This window comes from Schistocerca serialis, chromosome 1 (genome assembly GCF_023864345.2).
Source record: "Schistocerca serialis cubense isolate TAMUIC-IGC-003099 chromosome 1, iqSchSeri2.2, whole genome shotgun sequence".
Taxonomy (NCBI): domain Eukaryota; kingdom Metazoa; phylum Arthropoda; class Insecta; order Orthoptera; family Acrididae; genus Schistocerca; species Schistocerca serialis.
In genome coordinates this window covers 661,812,868-661,833,246 of record NC_064638.1, presented here as the reverse complement: position 1 = coordinate 661,833,246, position 20,379 = coordinate 661,812,868, and the positions used below count along the sequence as shown (strand labels likewise).

The 20,379-nt window shown below is 37.9% G+C and overlaps 1 protein-coding gene across 10 annotated transcripts in view; it reads right to left on the bottom strand.

Moving 5' to 3' along the window:
- Positions 1-1,804: 1,804 nt before the first annotated feature.
- Positions 1,805-20,379, bottom strand: part of LOC126479634 (N-alpha-acetyltransferase 80) — a 149,111-nt gene continuing 130,536 nt past the window's right edge. For 5 of the 10 annotated variants that reach the window (XM_050103800.1, XM_050103801.1, XM_050103806.1 and 2 more), the window contains 2 exons: positions 6,175-6,250; positions 1,814-6,098 (listed from right to left, as the gene is read on the bottom strand). In XM_050103800.1, the coding sequence (XP_049959757.1) occupies positions 5,732-6,098; positions 6,175-6,250 (443 nt within the window). In that variant the 3' untranslated portion in view covers positions 1,814-5,731. Of the gene's footprint in view, positions 6,099-6,174; positions 6,251-20,379 lie in introns of all 10 variants that reach the window. The other 5 variants (XM_050103807.1, XM_050103810.1, XM_050103808.1 and 2 more) reach the window with 2 other exon arrangements.

The following is a 20,379-nucleotide window of genomic DNA, read 5'->3' as shown; positions in this document are numbered from 1 at the left end:
CGATAGTGGCTAGGACATTCCTCATTTCAGGGGCTGATGACATGTAGTCGAAACCCTGATGGAGAATGTTATTGTTGCTCCAGTCATGGGTGGTAATGAATCATGAGCGGAATGCTCTTTTGTGGCCAGATAGTGGGACTTTGGGAGGTGGTGGGTGACTGGTGAGGTAAGCACAGGTGATCGCTTTCTGTCTAAGGTTGGGAGGGTAATTTTGGCCACAGTGAGACCTGTGATATACTTCGAGGGGGACTGCTGGTCACTACAAATGCGACATCCCCATGTGGCTGGGCTATAGGGCAGGAACTTTGGTTTAAAATAGGTGGCAGATGTCAAAGTAGAGGTATTGCTGGTGGTTGATAGGTTTGATATGGACGGAGTTACTGACATAGCCATTTTTGAGGTGAAGGCCAACAGTGAGGAAGGTGGCTTTTTGGGTTGAGGAGGACCAGGTGAAGCGAATGGGGGGAAAAGTTGTTGAGTTTCTAGAGGAGTGTGGATAGGGTGTTCTCACCCTCGATCCAGATCACAGCGATGTCAGCAGTGAGTCTGAACCAGGTGAGGGGTTTGGGATTCTGTAGCATTAGGAAGGATTCCTCCTGATGGCCCATGAATAAGTTGGAATCGGAAGGTGCCATCTGGGTGCCCATTGCCATATCACAAATGCCTTTATAGGTGATGCCTTCAAAGGAAGTTGTGTGAGAGAGGTCATGGTGACCAAGGAGGAGGTTCAGAAGGGTAGTGTTCAATAGCAGCAAGGCCATGGGCATTAGGGATGCCGGTGTCAAGGGAGACGACATCAATAGTGATGAGCAGGGCACTGTGTGGTAAAGTAACACAAACAATGGAGAGTTGGTGGAGGAAATGGTTGGTGTCTTTTATATGGGAGGATAGTTTATAAGTAATAGACTGAAGGTGTTGCTCTATGAGAGCAGAGATTCTCTCAATTGATATGCAGTAACCAGCTGCAATGGGGCTTCCTGCGTGGTTGGGTTTATAGACTTTAGGGAGCACGTAAGAAGGTAGGAGTGGTAAGGGTTGGGGGGGGGGGGGGGGGGAGAGAGAGAGAGACTCGGGAGAGGTTCTAGGATAGGCTTACGGATTTGAGGAGAGACCGGAGATCCTGATGAAATGGGATCACTGTGCAGGGTTTGTAGGTGGACGAATCTGATGGGTGGTCGAGTCCTTCAACCAGGTAATACTTGCAGTTCAAATCCACAGTGGTGGAGCCTTTGTTAATGGGTTGGGATCAGTGTTAATTTACTCACCAAGCAGTGGCAGGAAAAAACACACACAAAAGTTGCGGACATGTGCCAGCTTCTTGAGGGAAGGGATGAAGGAAAAGATCTGTCAAGGTTTAGGAAATGGGGAAGATTGTGGAAAAGTCAGCCAGAGCCTCAGGTCAAGAAAGACTTACTGGTCCCCATTTCTCAAACCTCACCAATCCGTTTCCTTCACTCCTCTTCCTTTGCCTTCAATCCTTTTTATGTATCCAATTATATATTTTCAAAAATTGATTATTTTCAGTGACTCTATCATTAGGTGCATTTCTCCACTATGTAATATTGTCACTGATAGGAAAGGATTGTGATACTGAAGCTGTAAAATTTTGTAACAAAGCTGATGTGCAGACATCTAGTACAATATTTGACAGGAATTCCTTATTAATTCAATGACAGCCAGAGATTCTTTTTTTTAATATTTTGCTAGAAATGCATATATATTATCAATATCTTTCAAGAACACTGTGTGTGTGTGTGTGTGTGTGTGTGTGTGTGTGAGAGAGAGAGAGAGAGTGAGTTTGGGGGAGGGGAGAATGCACAGCACAAATGGGTGACAGCAGAAAGAAGTGATCAACACATAAATAGTACACATGATGGCCCATGTATTGTCGGCTACACTTTGTTCATGATATTGAAAAGAGATTTTTGACAAATGATAGTTTATAAAGGAGACAGTATTCTGTTGTTTAGGTAACATCTGTAACTTTTCTTCCCATTGAGATATTGAGGCAAAATCTCCTTTTCTTGTTATTTGAGACTTCTTGACAGTCAGCACAGTGACAGAAACTTCATTAATATTAGTAGTGAAACTGTTGGTAAAAGAAGATGGGAGATATCTATTGGGAAATGAAACGAGTATCCCAAATAGATCGACAGGAATGAAAAGCCTTATTTTAATGTTATCTTATTGATAAATTATAATTAAATTCTCATAATAAAATAAGTATTATAATTACATGGTAGTATCCTCCAATACACACACACACACACACACACACACACACTATCCCTGACATTAGTATCTTTTTCTTGATGTCAAGAACTATAACAGCTTGAATGTTTTGGCACTAATATGATGAACTGTGAATCATCCATTTTGAGCTGTCAAATTGCCAGAAAATAAGGCGAACTGCAATAATAGGTGTATCCTGTAATTTTGAACAAATCCTGGTAAGTAGACACTGAGAAAAAGTACACTTTGTTCTTAAAAGATGCAACTTAGGGGAAACAGTCACTAAAGTTTTCAATGCATTCTAGCTCTGTAAGATGGGTTGTCTGCATCTGGATTGTCTGCTTCCTCTTCCATCTCATCTTGCAATGCCCTTTTTCCTGTTCATGTGTGTTGTCTTGCCCTCATTTCAAGTTATCTAATAGATCTCTCTGATGCCCTGACTCTATTGTTATCTAAATTTAACATTTGTTTCATTGTGAAAAGACTAACAATTTGCAGCAGTCTTTTCAGGACTTCAAACCTTACAATACTTCCTTCACAAAGTTGTCACTGCAACTAAGACATCAAAATGCAGTGTACTAAATGACACAAGCACTATATTGGGGATTAAGCTGTTGGTGGACTCATTAGGAACTGTATGTAGCCAGGAAGACAATTTTTCAATAGTCTTACATCTGACAAATCTCTGAAAGTTTCTTCCAAGACCTCCACTTTGTCAAAAGTTATTGTTGGTATGTGAATAAATTTCTCACAATTTCGCTGTGCTCTGTTGTATTTGCACCATGAATCACTTCATAGAGGTCATAGGCTATGAATGGGTTTATCGGCCTTTGGAGAGGTGTGAAACAAAATTGCCCATACAACTTTTCTCATGTCTTCTACACTACAAACATTTTGCCTGATTGCTATACCATAGTAACATGGATTATATCCGTGAGTCTATTCTTATATACAATGCTCTGCCACCTTGCAGTTTCTTTCCCTTGTATGCAATTTTCAGTCGTCACAGCTTTGTATTCCATTTGCTTTTATACATGACCTATACACTTCAGTTTAATGGTAGTTACATTTTCTTCATATGGCTTCTCTTCCACAACTGCTTTGAAAAATTTTAAATCCCCATCTCTTAAATAACTGACAAATCTTACCTCCTTCATTTGTTCAGATTCTTGAAAAATGGTCACCACCACACAGTGTTTTGTTTAAATGAATGAATAAACCAAAAATAGGGCAATAATATATTTGGAAAGGTAAAATTTTGTAGGTGATCAGTGACAAAAACAAAAATTGAAAATTTAAAGATTTCAACTGGTACAGAGCCCTGTTAATGCTGCCATTTAGGTAGTAATTCATTGCCATGACAATAAATGCTGCAAACACAGTCGAAACAGTGCTTTTATAGTTGGTTTTAGTGTTTCAAAATGGCGCAGGCAATACCCATAAGGATTTTATTTGAACGGGAAAATGAGATGAAAGAAGAAGCAGTGAAATAAATCATTAGGAAGTCATGTTAAAAGAGCGAAGATAAGAAACACAGCAAAGGACATACAACAAACAACTCTGAACTATCATAATTCTTGTCATTTAAGAATGAGTAAAAGTCCAACAACTATTGAAAATTATCACCTGCCAGGATATAAATAGTGGATATCTAAGCTCTGACTCTTGTTAATCTGTGTTTTCAGATAATTCTGTGAACATACAGGAAGTATTCATACAGTTATTGCATAGATGGATCCTTCCCACTTATGGAGTTTCCAATATCATGTCTTTCTGTTAGATGTAATTTTTTTTTTGTGTAACCAGGAAATGGGATTCTTTTTTTTAAATCCTCAAAAGAATTGTCTTGCATCTTATTGACCTTTAAGCCACTGACATAAAATACAAATGAATAATTTACATAGTCAAATAGTGAAATCTGTGCTATTAGAATATTTGCGAGAAAGTAAAGTATATGTATTATTAACATCATGATAACATATGGTATCACAGTAATGTGTTCAATACGTGTACTTCGTATCACATTCTGAATGCATCAGAAGACAGAGCACATGGGTTGAAACATGATTCTAGTTCATGAGGTGGTGGTTCATAAATGTTCCATGGTTTCTGACACTTTGTTCCTTCCAGTAACCTACGTCACAGAATGACCTTAATGATACCAGGTCATGGAACTAAACAACTCTACAAAGTTCATATTTCAGTATCGACAGTTGAAACCTACCTCGGGGAAGATCAGTTTGAATTCTGAAAAAATGTAGGAACACGCAAGGCAATACTGACCCTATGACTTGTCTTAGAAGATAGGTTAAGGAAAGGCAAAATTATGTTGATATCATTTGTAGACTTACAGAAAGTTTTTGACAATGTTGACTGGAATACTCTCTTTGCAAGTCTAAAGGTAGGAGTAGTAAAATACAGGGAGTGGAAGGCTGTTTTTACAAATTTTACAGAAGCCAGATGGCATTAATAAGAGCCAAAGGACATGAAAGGGAAGCAGTGGTTGAGAAGGGAGTGAGACAAGATTGTAGCTTATTCCTGATGTTATTCAATCTGTACTTTGAGGAAGCAGTAAAAGAAGTGAAAGAAAAATCTGGAGTAGGAATTAAAGTTCAGGGAAAAGAAATAAAACTTGGAGGGTTGCTAATGGCACTTTAATTCTCTCAGAGACAGCAAAAGGACTTGGAAGAGCAGTTGAATGGAATGGGCAGTGTCTTGAAAGGAGGATATAAGATGAACATCAACAAAAGCAAAACAAGGATAATGGAATGTAGTCGAATTAAGTCAGGTGATGCTGAGGGAATTAGATTAGGAAACGAGATGCTAAAAATAGTAGATGAGTTTTGCTTTCTGGGAAACAAATAACTGATGATGGCTGACATAAAGAGAATATAAAATGTAGACAGGCAATAGCAAGAAAAGTATTTCTGAAAATGAGAAATTTGTTAATGTCAAATATACATTTAAGTGTTTGGAAGTCTTTTCTGAAGGTATTTGTATGGAGTGTAGCTATGTATGAAAGTGAAATTGGACGATAAAACAGTTTAGATAAAAAGAGAATAGAAGCTTTTAAGATGTGGTGCTCCACAAGAATCTTGAAGATTATATGGGTAGATCACATAAGTGATGGTGAGGTACTGAATAGAATTGGAGAGACAAGAAATTTGTGGCACAACTGAGACAAAATGGATCACCAGTTTAGTATTTGATGGAAGTGAGTGTGTGTGTGTGTGTGGGGGGGGGGGGGGGGGGGGGAGGGGAGGGTATAGTAGGAGGAGACCAAAAGATGTATACAGTAAGCAGATTCAGAAGGATGTTAGTTGCAACAGTTATTTGGAGATGAAGAGGCTCGCACAGGACAGAATAGCATGGAGATCTGCATCAGCAGTGCTTTAACATTATGAAAATACAAGATTTGTAAAAATAGTAAATTATTGTATGTTGTCATGTATACCTGGACCTCACAATAAACATTTTAAGTTTCTTATTGTAACACATATTAAAGTACTTTTTTCATAAAAGTCTTTCTTTGTTTCTGTGTCGGTGCCAAAGGTAATGACTGTGGTGGTGGTGGTGGTGGTGGAGGAGGAGGAGGAGTAGGGGGCGGTAGTTGACATGGCAGTAGTGAAGTAGCTTCATGCTGTAGTGGCACAGTATCTTTTGTTAGAGTTCTGCTGTCTAATGGTGAAACTTCGTTTTGCAGTTCTAGGTCACTGAGCATGTTGTTGTGGACCATAGTATGTGATGAATTCCACTTTGCTATAGGACAGCCATAAACTGAAACTGGAGCACATTCTGTGTATCCAAGTTTCAGGTAGAAACCTTGTTGGTCGATAGTTGATAAATAGACTGTATGAAGACCGAGCCTGGAACAGAGCAAACATATATTTTAAAAATATTTCATTGTGTTTTACAAATAAGACGTTTTTGTTCTAAGCTTACTTTTGAGCTTCATTCTCTGATGCATTCATGAGTGCCTTGCCGAGACCTTGTTTGCGATACGATGGATGAATAACAACTGAAACAAAACAAAATACCACTATAAGTCTTATATGCCATCCCTATGAAGCCCATCTAAGATGTTGATAAAAAGAGAGAGCACTTTTTAGAGCTCATTCTTCAGCATAATTCTCAGCATAAGCCTAAAAGGTTTCTAAGTCAGTAACATATAATGATAATGCATTTTACTTAAATTGTCTGAATCAGTACTAATATTTATGCTTTATTCATAATGTAAAACTTGCTCTCTTCCATTCAAGCCATGGAACTGACTTACGCTGCAATAAATGACTGCTCCATTTTTACATTTATTTGTTATCCCTCTTTAAGCATATTGATACGTGTGAAATAGATATGGTACAATAATATCAATGCACATGTTCGCAAGTGTGCGGGTGCCGACCCCCCCCTCCCCCCCCCCCCCCCCTCCACACATACACAGATATATACATTCACCTCAGAAAGATGTGATACTCTGCAGTCAGCCATTACTATTAATGAATCAAACTAAAATTTGTCTGCCACATGACACATTCTTTACATACAACATAAATAAACAATAGTAACTCTTATGCATCAGCTTTTGTGTGATCTAACTTTCTAGTGTAGCTTCATTCTGCTACTAGCACTACTGTCACCTGATTCACTTTGAGTTTTGCAAATCGTTTACAAATAACCAGTACAGCAACAACCATCTAGGAGGGAGCAGCTCCAGCAGCAGCAGCAGCCATTTTTTGTGTTTGTACAGAGCATTTAGTTTAATATTTCCTTAGGAGCTTCTGTCAATTTTAGGAGAAGGATGGATAGGGAGTGTGCGCCATGTTGTGTGCGGATGCAGGAGAGGCTGACTTTAGTTTACAAACAGCTGAAGATGCTGTTGACCATGGTCAGCCATTTTCAAACTGCTGTCTTGGTGTGTGTGTGTGTGTGTGTGTGTGTGTGTGTGTGTGTGTGTGTGTGTAGAAACTAGTACCTTGCATGGGACATCTCTTGTGCCACTTATTTTACCCACGGGGGCTCTGTTGTCAAGGCACCTTCAAGCATACCCAAAGCAGGGGAACAGCATGTAACAATACACATAACTTGAAATGGAAGGTGAGTGGGGAGTGGGCCATCTGGCCTCACACATTCACCCTGCAAGTGAATAAGAGGCCAGTCCTTCAACATGAAGGCACATGGGAGGAGAGGTTTTCCAGTTATTGGGAGCTCCAATGTTAGGCCTGTTATGGAGCCACTTATAGTGAAATAGCATCCAGGACAGGAAAGAAGTCCGATGTGTGCTTGGTATGTCTGCTGGCTTGCCCCACCTGAGATGTTGAGTATTCTCTACCCGTGGCTGTCAAGGGTGTAGTCATCTTCAAGTTGTGGCTCATGTTGGGACCAATGATGGCTCTCATTTGGTTTCTGAGACACTGTCTGCCTGTAAAAGTGGCTGGCAAAAGTGGTAAAGATTGTTGGCCTCATTTGTATGGTGTGAGCAGAGCTTACACTGTACAGTATTGTACCCAGAATTGATAAGGTAACTTTGGTTGGGAGGTGAGTAGAGAACATCAACCAGAGGCTCCGTCGATCCTGAGACTCCCTTAGCTATAGTTTTTGGACCTGAATTATGAGGTGGAGAAGTGTAGGATTCTTCTTTATAAGTTCAGCAGTGCACTATATAAAGAAAATTACTCATGTAAGTATTGAAGTCGTTGTTGTTGTTGTTGTTGTCTTCAGTCCAGAAACTAGTTCGATGCAGCTCTCAATGCTACTCTATCCTGTGCAAGGTTTTTCATTTCCCAGTACCTACTGCAACCTACATCCTTCTGAATCTGTTTGGTGTATTCCTCTCTTGGTCTCCCTCTATGATTTTTACCCTCCACACTGCCCTCCAGTACTAAATTGGTGATGCCTCAGAACATGTCCTACCAACCAATCCCTTCTTCTAGTCAAGTTGTGCCACAAATTTCTCTTCTCCCCAATTCTATTCAATACCTCCTCATTAGTTATGTGATCTACCCATCTAACCTTCAGCATTCTTCTGTAGCACCACATTCCGAAAGCTTCTATTCTCTTCTTGTCCAAACTATTTATCGTCCATGTTTCATTTCCATACATTGCTACACACCATACAAATACTTTCAGAAGCGACTTCCTGACACTTCAATCTATACTCGACGTTAACAAATTTCTCTTCTTCAGAAACACTTTCCTTGCCATTGCCAGTCTACATTTTATATCTTCTCTACTCTGACCATCAAGAGTTATTTTGCTCCCCAAATAGCAAAACTCCTTTACTACTTTAAGTGTCTCATTTCTTAATCTAATTCCCTCAGCATCACCTGACTTAATTCGACTACATTCCATTATTCTCGTTTTGCTTTTGTTGATGTTCATCTTATATCCTCCTTTCAAGATGGTATCCATTCCGTTCAACTGCTCTTCCAAGTCCTTTGCTGTCTCTGACAGAATTACAATGTCATCGGCGAACCTCAAAGTTTTTATTTCTTCTCCGTGGTACTTAATACCTACTCCGAATTTTTCTTTTGTTTCCTTTACTGCTTGCTCAATATATAGATTGAATAACATCGGGGATAGGCTACAACCCTGTCTCACTCCCTTCCCAACCACTGCTTCCCTTTTGTGTCCCTCGACTCTTATAACTGCCATCTGGTTTCTGTACAAATTGTAAATAGCCTTTCGCTCCCTGTATTTTACCCCTGCCACCTTCAGAATTTGAAAGAGAGTACTCCAGTCAACATTGTCAAAAGCTTTCTCTAAGTCTACAAATACTAGAAACATAGGTTTGGCTTTCCTTAATCTATCTTCTAAGATAAGTCGTAGGGTCAGTATTGCCTCAAGTGTTCCAATATTTCTGTGAAATCCAAACTGATCTTCCCCAAGGTCGGCTTCTACCAGTTTTTCCATTCGTCTGTAAAGAATTCGCTTTAGTATTTTGCAGCTGTGACTTATTAAACTGATAGTTCGGTAATTTTCACATCTGTCAACACCTGCTTTCTTTGGGTTTGGAATTACTATATTCTTCTTGAGGGTATTTCGCCTGCCTCATACATCTTGCTCACCAGATGGTAAAGTTTTGTCAAGACTGGCTCTCTCAAGGCTATCAGTAGTTCTAATGGAATGTTGTCTATTCCCGGGGGCCTTGTTTCGACTTAGGTCTTTCAGTGTTCTGTCAAACTCTTCACGCAGTATCATATCTCCCATTTCATCTTCATCTACATCCTCTTCCATTTCCCTAATATTGTCCTCAAGCACATCGCACTTGTATAGACCCTCTATATACTCCTTCCACCTTCCTTCTTTGCTTAGAACTGTGTTTCCGTCTGAGCTCTTGATATTCATACAAGTGGTTCTCTTTTCTTCAAAGGTGTCTTTAATTTTCCCGTAGGCAGTATCTATCTTATCCCTAGTGAGATAAGCCTCTACGTCCTTACATTTGTCCTCTAGCCATGCCTGCTTAGCTATTTTGCACTTCCTGTTGATCTCATTTCTGAGACATTTGTATTCCTTTTTGCCTGCTTCATTTACTGCATTTTTATATTTTCTTCTTTCATCAATTAAATTCATATTTCTTCTGTTACCCAAGGATTTCTACTAACCTTCGTCTTTTTACCTACTTGATCCTTTGCTGCCTTCACTACTTCATCCCTCAAAGCTACCCATTCTGCTTCTACTGTATTTCTTTACCCCATTCCTGTCAATTGTTCCCTTATGCTCTGCTTGAAACCCTGTACAACTTCTGGTTTAGTCAGTTTATCCAGGTCCCATCTCCTTAAATTCTCACCTTTTGCAGTGTCTTCAGTTTTAATCTACATTTCATAACCAATAGATTTTGGTCATAGTCCACATCTGCCCTTGGAAATGTCTTACAGTTTAAAACCTGGTTCCTAAATCTCTGTCTTACCATTATATAATCTATCTGAAACCTTCCAGTATCTCCAGGCCTCTTCCATGTATACAACCTTCTTTCATGATTCTTGAACCATGTGTTAGCTATGATTAAGTTAAACTCTGTGCAAAATCCTACCAGGCGGCTTCCTCTTTCATTTCTTCCCCCCAATCCATATTCACCTACTACGTTTCCTTCTCTCCCGTTTCCTACTATCAAATTCCAGTCACCCATGACTATTAAATTTTCGTCTCTCTTCACTATCTGAATAATTTCTTTCATCTCATCACACATTTCATCAATTTCTTCATCATCTCCAGAGCTAGTTGGCATATAAACTTGTACTACTGTGGTAGGCGTGGGCTTCGTGTCTATCTTGGTCACAATAATGTGTTCACTATGCTGTTTGTAGTAGCTTACCTGTACTCCTATTTTTTTTATTCATTGTTAAACCTATTCCTGCACTACCCCTATTTCATTTTGTATTTATAACCCTGTATTCACCTGACCAAAAGTCTTGTTCCTCCTGCCACCGAACTTCACTAATTCCCACTATATCTAACTTTAACCTATCCATTATTGAAGTCATCTGAAGTGAAATCAACATCAGAGAAAGCATTTTTGCTGTCATCTATCTATGGACCTGACAGAAGATCCTAAGAAGTGCGTACACTCTGTGACCATAATGGCATCGAAATAGTGGATGACACAGATACAACCAAAACACTAAACATATTTTTCCAAAACAGTTTCCCTGAGAAAATCACATCGAACAAATGTCAAAATGATATGAACTGAAACAAGTGACTATGGGATAGAAAAGCAACTGAGAAAGCGCAACAGAGGACAAACCACTGTATCTGACAGGGTACCAATAAGATTCTACATAGTGTGTGCAAAAGAACTTGCTCTTCTTCTAACAGCAGCGAACTGTATGTTTCTAGAGGAGCAAAGCATTCCTAATGATTGGAACAAAGGTCAGTTCATTACTTTTATCTAGAAGGGTTGTCAAATAGACACACAAAACTACAGACTTATATCGCTGACCTCAGGCTGTTGTAGAATCTTGGCCCATGTTTTACTCTCACATTATAATAACATTTATGGAGACTGAAAATCTTCTCTGTAGGAATCAACCTGGATTCTGTAAACAGTGATAATGTGAAACCCAGATCACACTACTCATCCACACGACCATGAAAACAGTATATACTGGCACCCAGATTAATGCTGTATTCCTTGACCTCCGGAAAGCATTTGATATTGTTCCACAGTGCCATCTAATGAACAAAATGTGAGTGTACAGAATATAAGATTGGGGTGAAGTGTGTCTAGCAAACAGGATACAGCAGGTCATTCTCAATAGAGAGAAATCTTCACACATAAAAGTAAATGTAGTTGCACACCAGTGTAGTGTTACTGAACCATTACTTTTCACAAAATACATAAACCACTTAGTGGATAACATCAGAAATTCCATGAGGATTTTAGCAGATAGTGGTGTATACAGAGAAATCACAACACTAGAAAACTGTAGTGAAATATAGGAAGAACTGCAGAGGATCAACGCTTGGTGCAGGAATTGGCAATTGACCTTCGACATAAACAAATGCAACATATTGTGTAAATAGGCAGAAAGAACCTGTGTTTTATGATTGCGTAACAATCAAGGGAAGAATGACATCCATAAAATATCAAGGAGTATGCATACAGAGTGGCTTAAAGTGGAATGACCACGTAAAACTAATTGCAGGTAAGGCAGATGCCAGACTGAGATTCATTGGAGCAATCTTCAAGAAATGTAGTCGACCCACAAAGAAGGTAGCTTATAAAAACCCCGTTCGACAAGTACTTGAATACTGCTCATCACTGTGTGACTTGTGCCACACAGGATCGATAGAGGAAGTAGAAAAGATCCAAAGAAGAGCAGTGCATTTTGGTACAGGTTCATTTAGTAAGTGTAAAAGTGTCACAGAGATGCTCAGCCATCTCCAGTGGCAGACACTGCAAGAGAGGCACTTCGTATCATGGTGTGGTTTACTGTTAAAGTTCCAAGAGTGTACATTCCTAGAAGACTTAATTGACATACTGCTTCCTCCTAGGTATATACCACAAAAGACCATGAATGCACGATTATAGAGATTTGAGCTTACATTGCAGGCTTAACAGCAACTGTTCTTCCCGCAAACCATTTGTCAGTGACATTGGTACACAAAGTACCCTCTACCACACACTGTAGTAGTTTGCAGAGTATTGATGTAGATGTAGACTACTTCTACCCAGCTGGATCTTGATAACATCACATGCAGCTTTACATTTGTTTTGGGCAGGGCTAGTTTAAGGTCCAAGTGGCCACTTGGGACACCAGGCTGAGAGGGTTCCTAGAAGCAGCCATGTACAAAATTTGTATACAGGGTGTGTCATAATTAGTAGTGAGAATTGACATGGGTGAAAGTAAACAATAATAGAAGTAAAAATGTTCTGTTAAACAGGGTCTGTAAATAATTTATTGGCGAGATACTTGTGAATGTGTGATTACGATGCAACATTGACTTCAGTATCAAATTTTGTCATACTGAATATAAATGTAAACTTTTTCACAAAGTCTCTGCCTAATTCAGTTCAAATTTTCATCCATGGTCTAACTTAACACAAATACCGTACTGCTTCAGCACATTACATTATACAGTTTACAGTCCACTCGTATCATTGAAGTTCCATGTATTGTACTCTGTCTGGATGCAATACTGCACTCAGTCATAATTTCCTTCAAACATCCTTGGATGATACTGTTTATCTTGACAAGACTGTATTGCTCCATTTCTTCAACTGTATCAAGGAGAGTGCTGTACACTTCATTTTAAGCCTTTCAGACCCTCTGACTACAATTGTGTAACTTTTACATTATCTTAGCCGCAACAGATGTATTTTTTCCCAATGGAAACCTGAGGTACACATTTGTGAATGTTCAGCATTTTCATAATGTTCAAGTGCTCCCAACTGTTGAGCATCACTATGAAAATATCAGCAAGTCAGTGCAGCAGTGCACAGCAGCTTGTGGCAGTGTGCAGCAGTTCGTGACCACCAGAATACACAGATGTGGTTGGTTCACTGTATAATTGGTTATTTTTATTGTTATTTTGAATGGTAATCATTGAATGATCATTTTCTATTTATTGCAATAGAAAGTATTTTGTAATTGGCTATTATAGTCCATGAAATGAAGATAAGTGAATAAAGTATGTTTTAAAAATGGGTACATATTTTTGTACAAACCTTGCATTTAAAATCATTAATAAATCACTTACGAGCTTTGATACGTAAAAAAAATTTCTTTCCTGTGTGTGTGAGACAGAGAGAGAGAGAGCGAGCGCGCATCAGGTCTGAAAGCGTTGACCCCAATACAGAGGGTGGAAGTAAGGTAACTTTAGAGGTTGAGATTCAGGATGTGCTTATCAATAGGTAATAAGAGCTTCAGCTTTCTATACCATATTCATGATCTGCACATTCAGGACAGTGGAAAACTAAAAGTTGCATACATGACTTTTGAGAGTGTCTTAAATGATGGTGATGAATGTGACCTTAATGGGACGTAAATGAACAATGAAGTTTTGATCTTAATTCCCATTCTTCCAACTGGAAGTTCTCCACAAAGCACAGTTTTCTTCTTCCTCTACGAGTTAAACTCTCCAACTTCTCAAAATGGCCATTCGCATGGCTTCAAGTCATCATCTGTTTTGCTTTGTCATTTCCCCTGATTCTGCATCTCGCCAACAAATGCTTCACATTATTGATTCATATAAACATTTTTTTTTATTTTTACTGTTTCCAGAAAGTAGAATACATCTTGAGTTGCTTGATTCAGAAGCATTGCACTAATAGTTTGTTTACGTACAGTCTGTGCACATTAAAGTTAATTGAAAGATATATTTTATTGTGAATAAGTTAAGTAACTGATAGTGCTGTTAAATGAGTGCTTGAGTTCTTGTTTTAAGCTGAAATAATTAACTTTTTACGTTATATCACATGCAATGGCCCAGAGATCACCAGTGTGATATGTGGTTTATTCATCTCATTACATACAATTTCAAATCATTTGATTTGATGTACAGGAGACATGTCAAGGTTTACGAAAGAAACTTTTTTCACTTTTTTAAGAGAAATGTTTACATTATATTTTACATTTCTAAGTTACAGCTACACATGTACATAAAATAATACATGTAATACAATCCCTGTGCTCAGACTGTGAAGCTGTCCTCAATGAATTCATCGACAGAATAATAACACTTTTCCACCAGAAGAGTAAAGAGCAATCTTTTCAGTGAACCAATCTCCATTTTAAAAATATTACTGCCTTTTATTTTATTGAACATTTTTAACCCCATATACTCTGGCGTTTGGGCATAAAGTTTTAAACAATGTGTTGGAAGTTTGAAGTTATCTCTGTGGCGAGTGCTGTAGTTGTGGTCAAAACGGAAAGTGTCTAGTGTATGTTGCTTTCTATATAGGAACACCACCATCTCATACATGTAAAGTGAGGGGATAGATAGCATTTTTAAATTTTTTAATAGTGGTCAACAGGGTCCCGTTTCTAATTACTTTCTTTTGTAATACTAGGAGCCTAGTGACATTTGCTGAATTTCCCCAGAAGATTATGCCATAACGAATAACTGAGTCAAAGTAGCAGTGATAAACTATCTTTCTGGTATTCATGTTTGTGGCACCTGACAAAATACACATTGCAAATGCTAAGTTGTTCAGTTTATTTGCTAAGTAATCTATGTGTACCTTCCAATTCAAATTTTTTTCAAGATTTAGGCCTAAGAACTTCCTGTGGTTTGCTTCTGTGATATCCTGATCATTGCAAGTTATCTTCATTTCACTCCTTTCTACTGATTTAGCTTCAAATTGCATCATTTTGGTTTTAGTTACATTTAGTTTTAGTCCATTTTGATAGAACCTAGATTCAAGTTTTTCTAAAGTATTTTTGGCTTTTTCTGGAATATTTTCACGTACCTCATTTTCAATTAGAACTGATGTATCATCAGCAAATAAGACTGAATGAACATCAATAGCAAGTGGTAGGTCATTTATGTAAAAAAGAAACAGATGGGGACCCAATATCGAACCTCGTGGGGACTCCTTGGGGAACTGTTTTCCAGTCTGATGAATAATTGGTTCCATTTGAAGTTAAAATTATTCTTTGTTTCCTACCTGACAGGTAAGAGCTAAACCATTTTAAAGCAGTGTCCCTGATTCCATACATCTGTAATTTGTGGAGGAGTAATGCATGGTTCACTGAATCGAAGCTTTAGTCAGATCACAGAATATACCTGTGACCTTTCTACCTTTATCTAATGTGGAGCATATTTTTTGGATGAACTCATTTATAGCATTCACAGTGCTTTTACCCTGTTGGAATCCGAACTGGTTTTTAAAAATTATATCATTTACAGTAAGAAAGTTATTAATTTGTTTTGCTGCAATCTTTTCAAACACTTTAGAGAAGACCAGCAAGAGTGAATAGCGTGGTAGTTCCCCATATCTTCTGTCAATCCTTTCTTGAATAGAGGTTTGATCTCACCATATTTCAATACATCTGGAAAGCATCCCTGTTCAAAAGATTTTATAATAGTTGACAGTGGTTGAGAAACAATATCGTACACATACTTGATTACAGATGATGTTATTTCATCCCACCCATGTGATGTTTTGTTTTTTAGAGACAATATTTCCTTTTCCACATCCCTTTGGGCGATTTTTTCAAATTGTTTAAAAGATGTGTTCTGGCTGTTTTCCAAATTTGTGATGCCCTGATAGAATGTCATATCCAAATCCGATCTTACTACATTTAGGAAGAATTCATTGAAACAACTTGACATCTGAACAGGGTTTACTATAATTTCATTTTCATGTCTAATTTTTAAAATCTTGTGAATTTTTACTTTGGCTCCTAATTCAGACTGAACAACTGACCACACTGTTTTTGTCTTATTTCTGTGTTCTCGTATGAATTTATTATTTGCCATTTTTTTAGCTGCCACTACAACTTTCCTAAATACAGCTTTATACTGTTTGACATAAGCAACAAAATCTGGATTTCTGTAACTCATTGTGGAGCTCTCTCTTTCTGGCACTAGAAATTTTTATTCCTGTTGTAATCCATTTGAGTTTACCATTAACCTTCTTTTGCTTATATCTACGAGGAAATGATTCATTAAATACCTCTAAGAAACAATCTAAGAATTTGTATAGTTTATCGAGCTTGAACTATTGTAGTCTACAGGCCAGCTTATTATACTTAATTTACTGCAGAATAAATCCATTTTACTTTTACTGAGATCCCTTTTTATACACGCTTCTGGAGGCTTTAGGTTATTTGCTTTTGGGAGCTCAATAAACAGAGCTGAGTGATCTGAAATACCCAAGTCTAAGCAGTATTTGTGCTTATTTCCACTGTCAAATTTATAGTTAGTAATAATATTATCAATGCAGGTCACTGATCTGCTGTTTTCCCTAGTGCCTTCAGAAAAATTTAGCTCGAAACCAGATTTCTGAATTAAGTCACGAAATTTTGTGGAATCATTGCTTTCAACTAGGACATTTAAGTTGAAGTCTGCTGCTATAACAACTTTTTTCTTACTTTCTTTCTGGAGTTTTTCCAGGAGGCATTCGAATTTGGCTAAAAACTGTGTGTGTGTGTGTGTGTGTGTGTGTGTGTGTGTGTGTGTGTGTGTGTGTGAACAATGTGGCATTATATTATTTACAAAAAAGGTATTGTATACCAGGTGTACCAGGAGTAAATCTAATGATTGTCCCTAACTAGAAGTCTGTAAATGTATATGTATACGAATTAGCTTATTGTAAATTGGTCTAAACTTGTAAATACTTTGAGATGTCCTATATCCTTGTAAAAAGAGATCTACAGAAGAATAAAGGTAGTACTACTACTACTTCAGTGTTAATCTACGGGTCTACCTTTTTCTGCTTGTAAATAACAAAAATCTATGTAGTGTTCAGTGCTTTAATTCTATTTTTAATGTATAATCTGTGTTGTAGTGTGTGATAAGTGTGGATGTTGCTGTTGAGTAACCAGACAATGAGTGGTGGAGTGGTATGGGCATACTGTGGATTGGAGTTCCACTGGGACAATTGCAATGGGGAACTGAATGGGAAACTCGACAATGCTTTCCCATGGAACTGTGGGCTCTGCAAAACAGACAAGATAATCGCTGAACATGAGGAAAACATTTGTGTCCTTCAGGCTGAATTTGAACCCTCAACATTTGAACAAGATAGGTAGAAGAAAGAAAAAGATTGTGGGAAATGGGTAAAGATAACATGCAATGGGAGAAAGGGTAACAGCTCTTCAACTTTTTCATCTAAATTTGAACTTACAGTGTCGAATATCTTTGACTTGTTTCCTGAAGTACAAGGAAAAGAGCCTAATCCAGCTGTAGTTCACAGTAGGGTGTACCAGACTTTTAGTGTAGGTCAGTAGCAAAAGAGAGTAGGAAGAAATGATTCTTGCTGCTAGATAGTAGCTGTGGGAGGAGTATAGGCCAGATGGTACAGGGAAAATTAGGAACAGGGTACCAGGCCACAAGTATTGTGAAACCAATTGCTAGCCTCAGCCAGGTGTCCGAGGACACAGGGAACTTGTGTAAAGATTTTGACAAAGAATATGAGCAGGGTGTATACCCCCTGGAAAATCCAAGAAAAACCCAGGAATTTTTTCATCTAGGAGAAAACCGAAAATTTTTGGAATTCCAAGAATTTTTCATTGTTTTAGTTTGTTAAATTTTTGTAATTTTGACTGGTAAGAACTGATACGCAAACAAAGAATGTTACTGTATCCCGCTACTGCAGAGTAATATTGCAGCTATAAAACATAAAAGAGAGAAACAACCAAAATAAAATTTAAGTAGCAAAGGAAATGGGCCATTAGCAAAACACAGTGCTCACTCAAGCACCTGCCTGCACATGCGCAGTTGAGTCACGTATGAAAAATACCATCTCCCGCTTCTGGATACTTGAAGTGTGTCTGCTGGCTGTTAGCTGTATCGGCAGTAGCAGGAAGCAGCCAGATGCTAATCGGAAATTTTTTTCTGGTGCGCCCAAGGTGCCAGATCCGCAAGAACCAGCCTGAGTTGTGGTGGGGAGGGGGGTAATCTCCAAGTGATCCATGTTCATGGTTAGTGATCTCGCTGTTTCTTCTTCATTTACAGCTCTCACATAAAATGAAAACAAAACAGGTTTATGTGGCCGGCAGCTATCAAGTGAATTAAATAACATTCATATAATTACAAAGGCTACAATATGTAATTAGTTGCAGTTTTTTTTAATTTTATTTCCATGTTTTTAAGTTACTTTTGTTGGTTTGCTAAAGAAATTTGGCTTTAATTAATCTTTTCTGCTGAGGCAGTCAATTTATTTGAAACATAGTGTTTCATTCCACATTATTGGCTAGTTTCAACTGTTCATTGAATTTCAAATGCACATTTTCATCTTCTGCCACATATGACCTTATGCCATAATAAAAGAACCAAACATGAGATAATACATTACTGGTACTCCTAGAAAATTTACATTCCAAAACCTGCACTGAAAGCTTAATATCGGGTTGAGGCCCACTTAATTGTGAATCTGGACATACGAATGTGCACTTAAGCCAAATTAAGCAGTTTAGTATGGTTTACGAAATTCCGATGCTCATGAAATATCCTTTGATTCCTGTTTTTTTATTTTTTTTTTTATTTATTTTTTTTTTATTTATTTTTTTTTATGGCGTAATGTAAGATCTCTTCATGCTTTACACATATGAACATATGGACTTCCTACATCATCATAGCGGTGCATGCACAGTAACACCTGTTTTATGGAGCTCTGTGAGAACTGCTGAAAAAAACCTATTTCTAGCAGGTCGCAGGAAAGTATTGAAAATGATGGATGAAAAATGTTACTTTAAAAGCAAAATTCCTTTTAAGCAATATAGATTAAGTTATGTGTGAGAATGTGCAATGAATTTCTTAAATTAGAAAGCGTTTGACTCTTGTTTAAAACTTAATACTTTGAGGACCAGCCACTTAGCAGATTTTAGAGCTGTTTTATATCATTATTTTAAGGATTGATAAGTTTTACAATTCCAAAGGAAAATATCTGTAACTTAACATGGAAAAAGCGTATTTTAATCTGGGAATTTTGTTTCCTTGTCTGCATATATACTATGATGAGGTTATCATAGTACGTGAAGCCAGGAACAGCCTGGCTAAAGACAGAAATTGCAGCAATAGGGGATGACCTGAATGAAACAGGAGTAGCAACCAAAACACAAAAATGTGTGTTTTGTGGGGTTCCTGTAGCGCCATGACCAGCCCTGGATTAACACTGCTTTGAGATGTGTGAACACTGAGTTGAGCTGGCTGCTGTTACTGAAATGGAATCTCATATGAATGCAATGCCTGCTGCTACAGTTGGCAGATGGGATTATATTAAACACAGCTTACACCTTACTAAGATAGGAGAAAGATACGTTGCCTCAGCTTCTTGCAGAAAATGTGTGGTGGACCACCATTACATAAAGAAAGTTCCCTGTGGGTACTGATGTCAGAGGCATAACTTTTTCAGGTTAGAATCTGGATTCTGGCATGCTGTTAAAATAACAGAGGAGCCCAACGCAATGCTTAAGAATGCACAGAAAAGTCAGATTAACTTGTTTCATCAAAATATCATAGGAATGAGTAAAAAGGTAGAAGAGCTTCTTAATTGTTTGGAAAATTTAGGAAGCTCTGAAAGATAGATGTCCTGTGCTTATATGAGAACCACAAAACCACAGCATTACATAAGTTAAATATAAAACATAACACTCTAGCATCTTATTCATGTGGAACTAATATGGGAAAAGGAGAATTTGTTCTATATATTAAGACAGAACACATGTTCAAAAACACTGAGCTATGTAGATTTACAAGTGATCAGCACATAGAAGTGTGCACTTGTGAATTAATACTGAAAAATAGTTCACTTTTAACTGTATATAGATCTCTACTGGGAAATTTTGAACTTTTTATCAGGAATTTGGATTCCCTACAATGCTAACTGTCAGATAACAGCAAGCAGTTAATAGTCTGTGATGATTTCAATGTAGTTTTACTACAGGATTCAGATAGGAAAAACAATCTGGAAACCTTACATGGATACTCCAAGTCAATCTCACCAATTAACTTTCCAACATGGGTGGGTAAAGATACTAG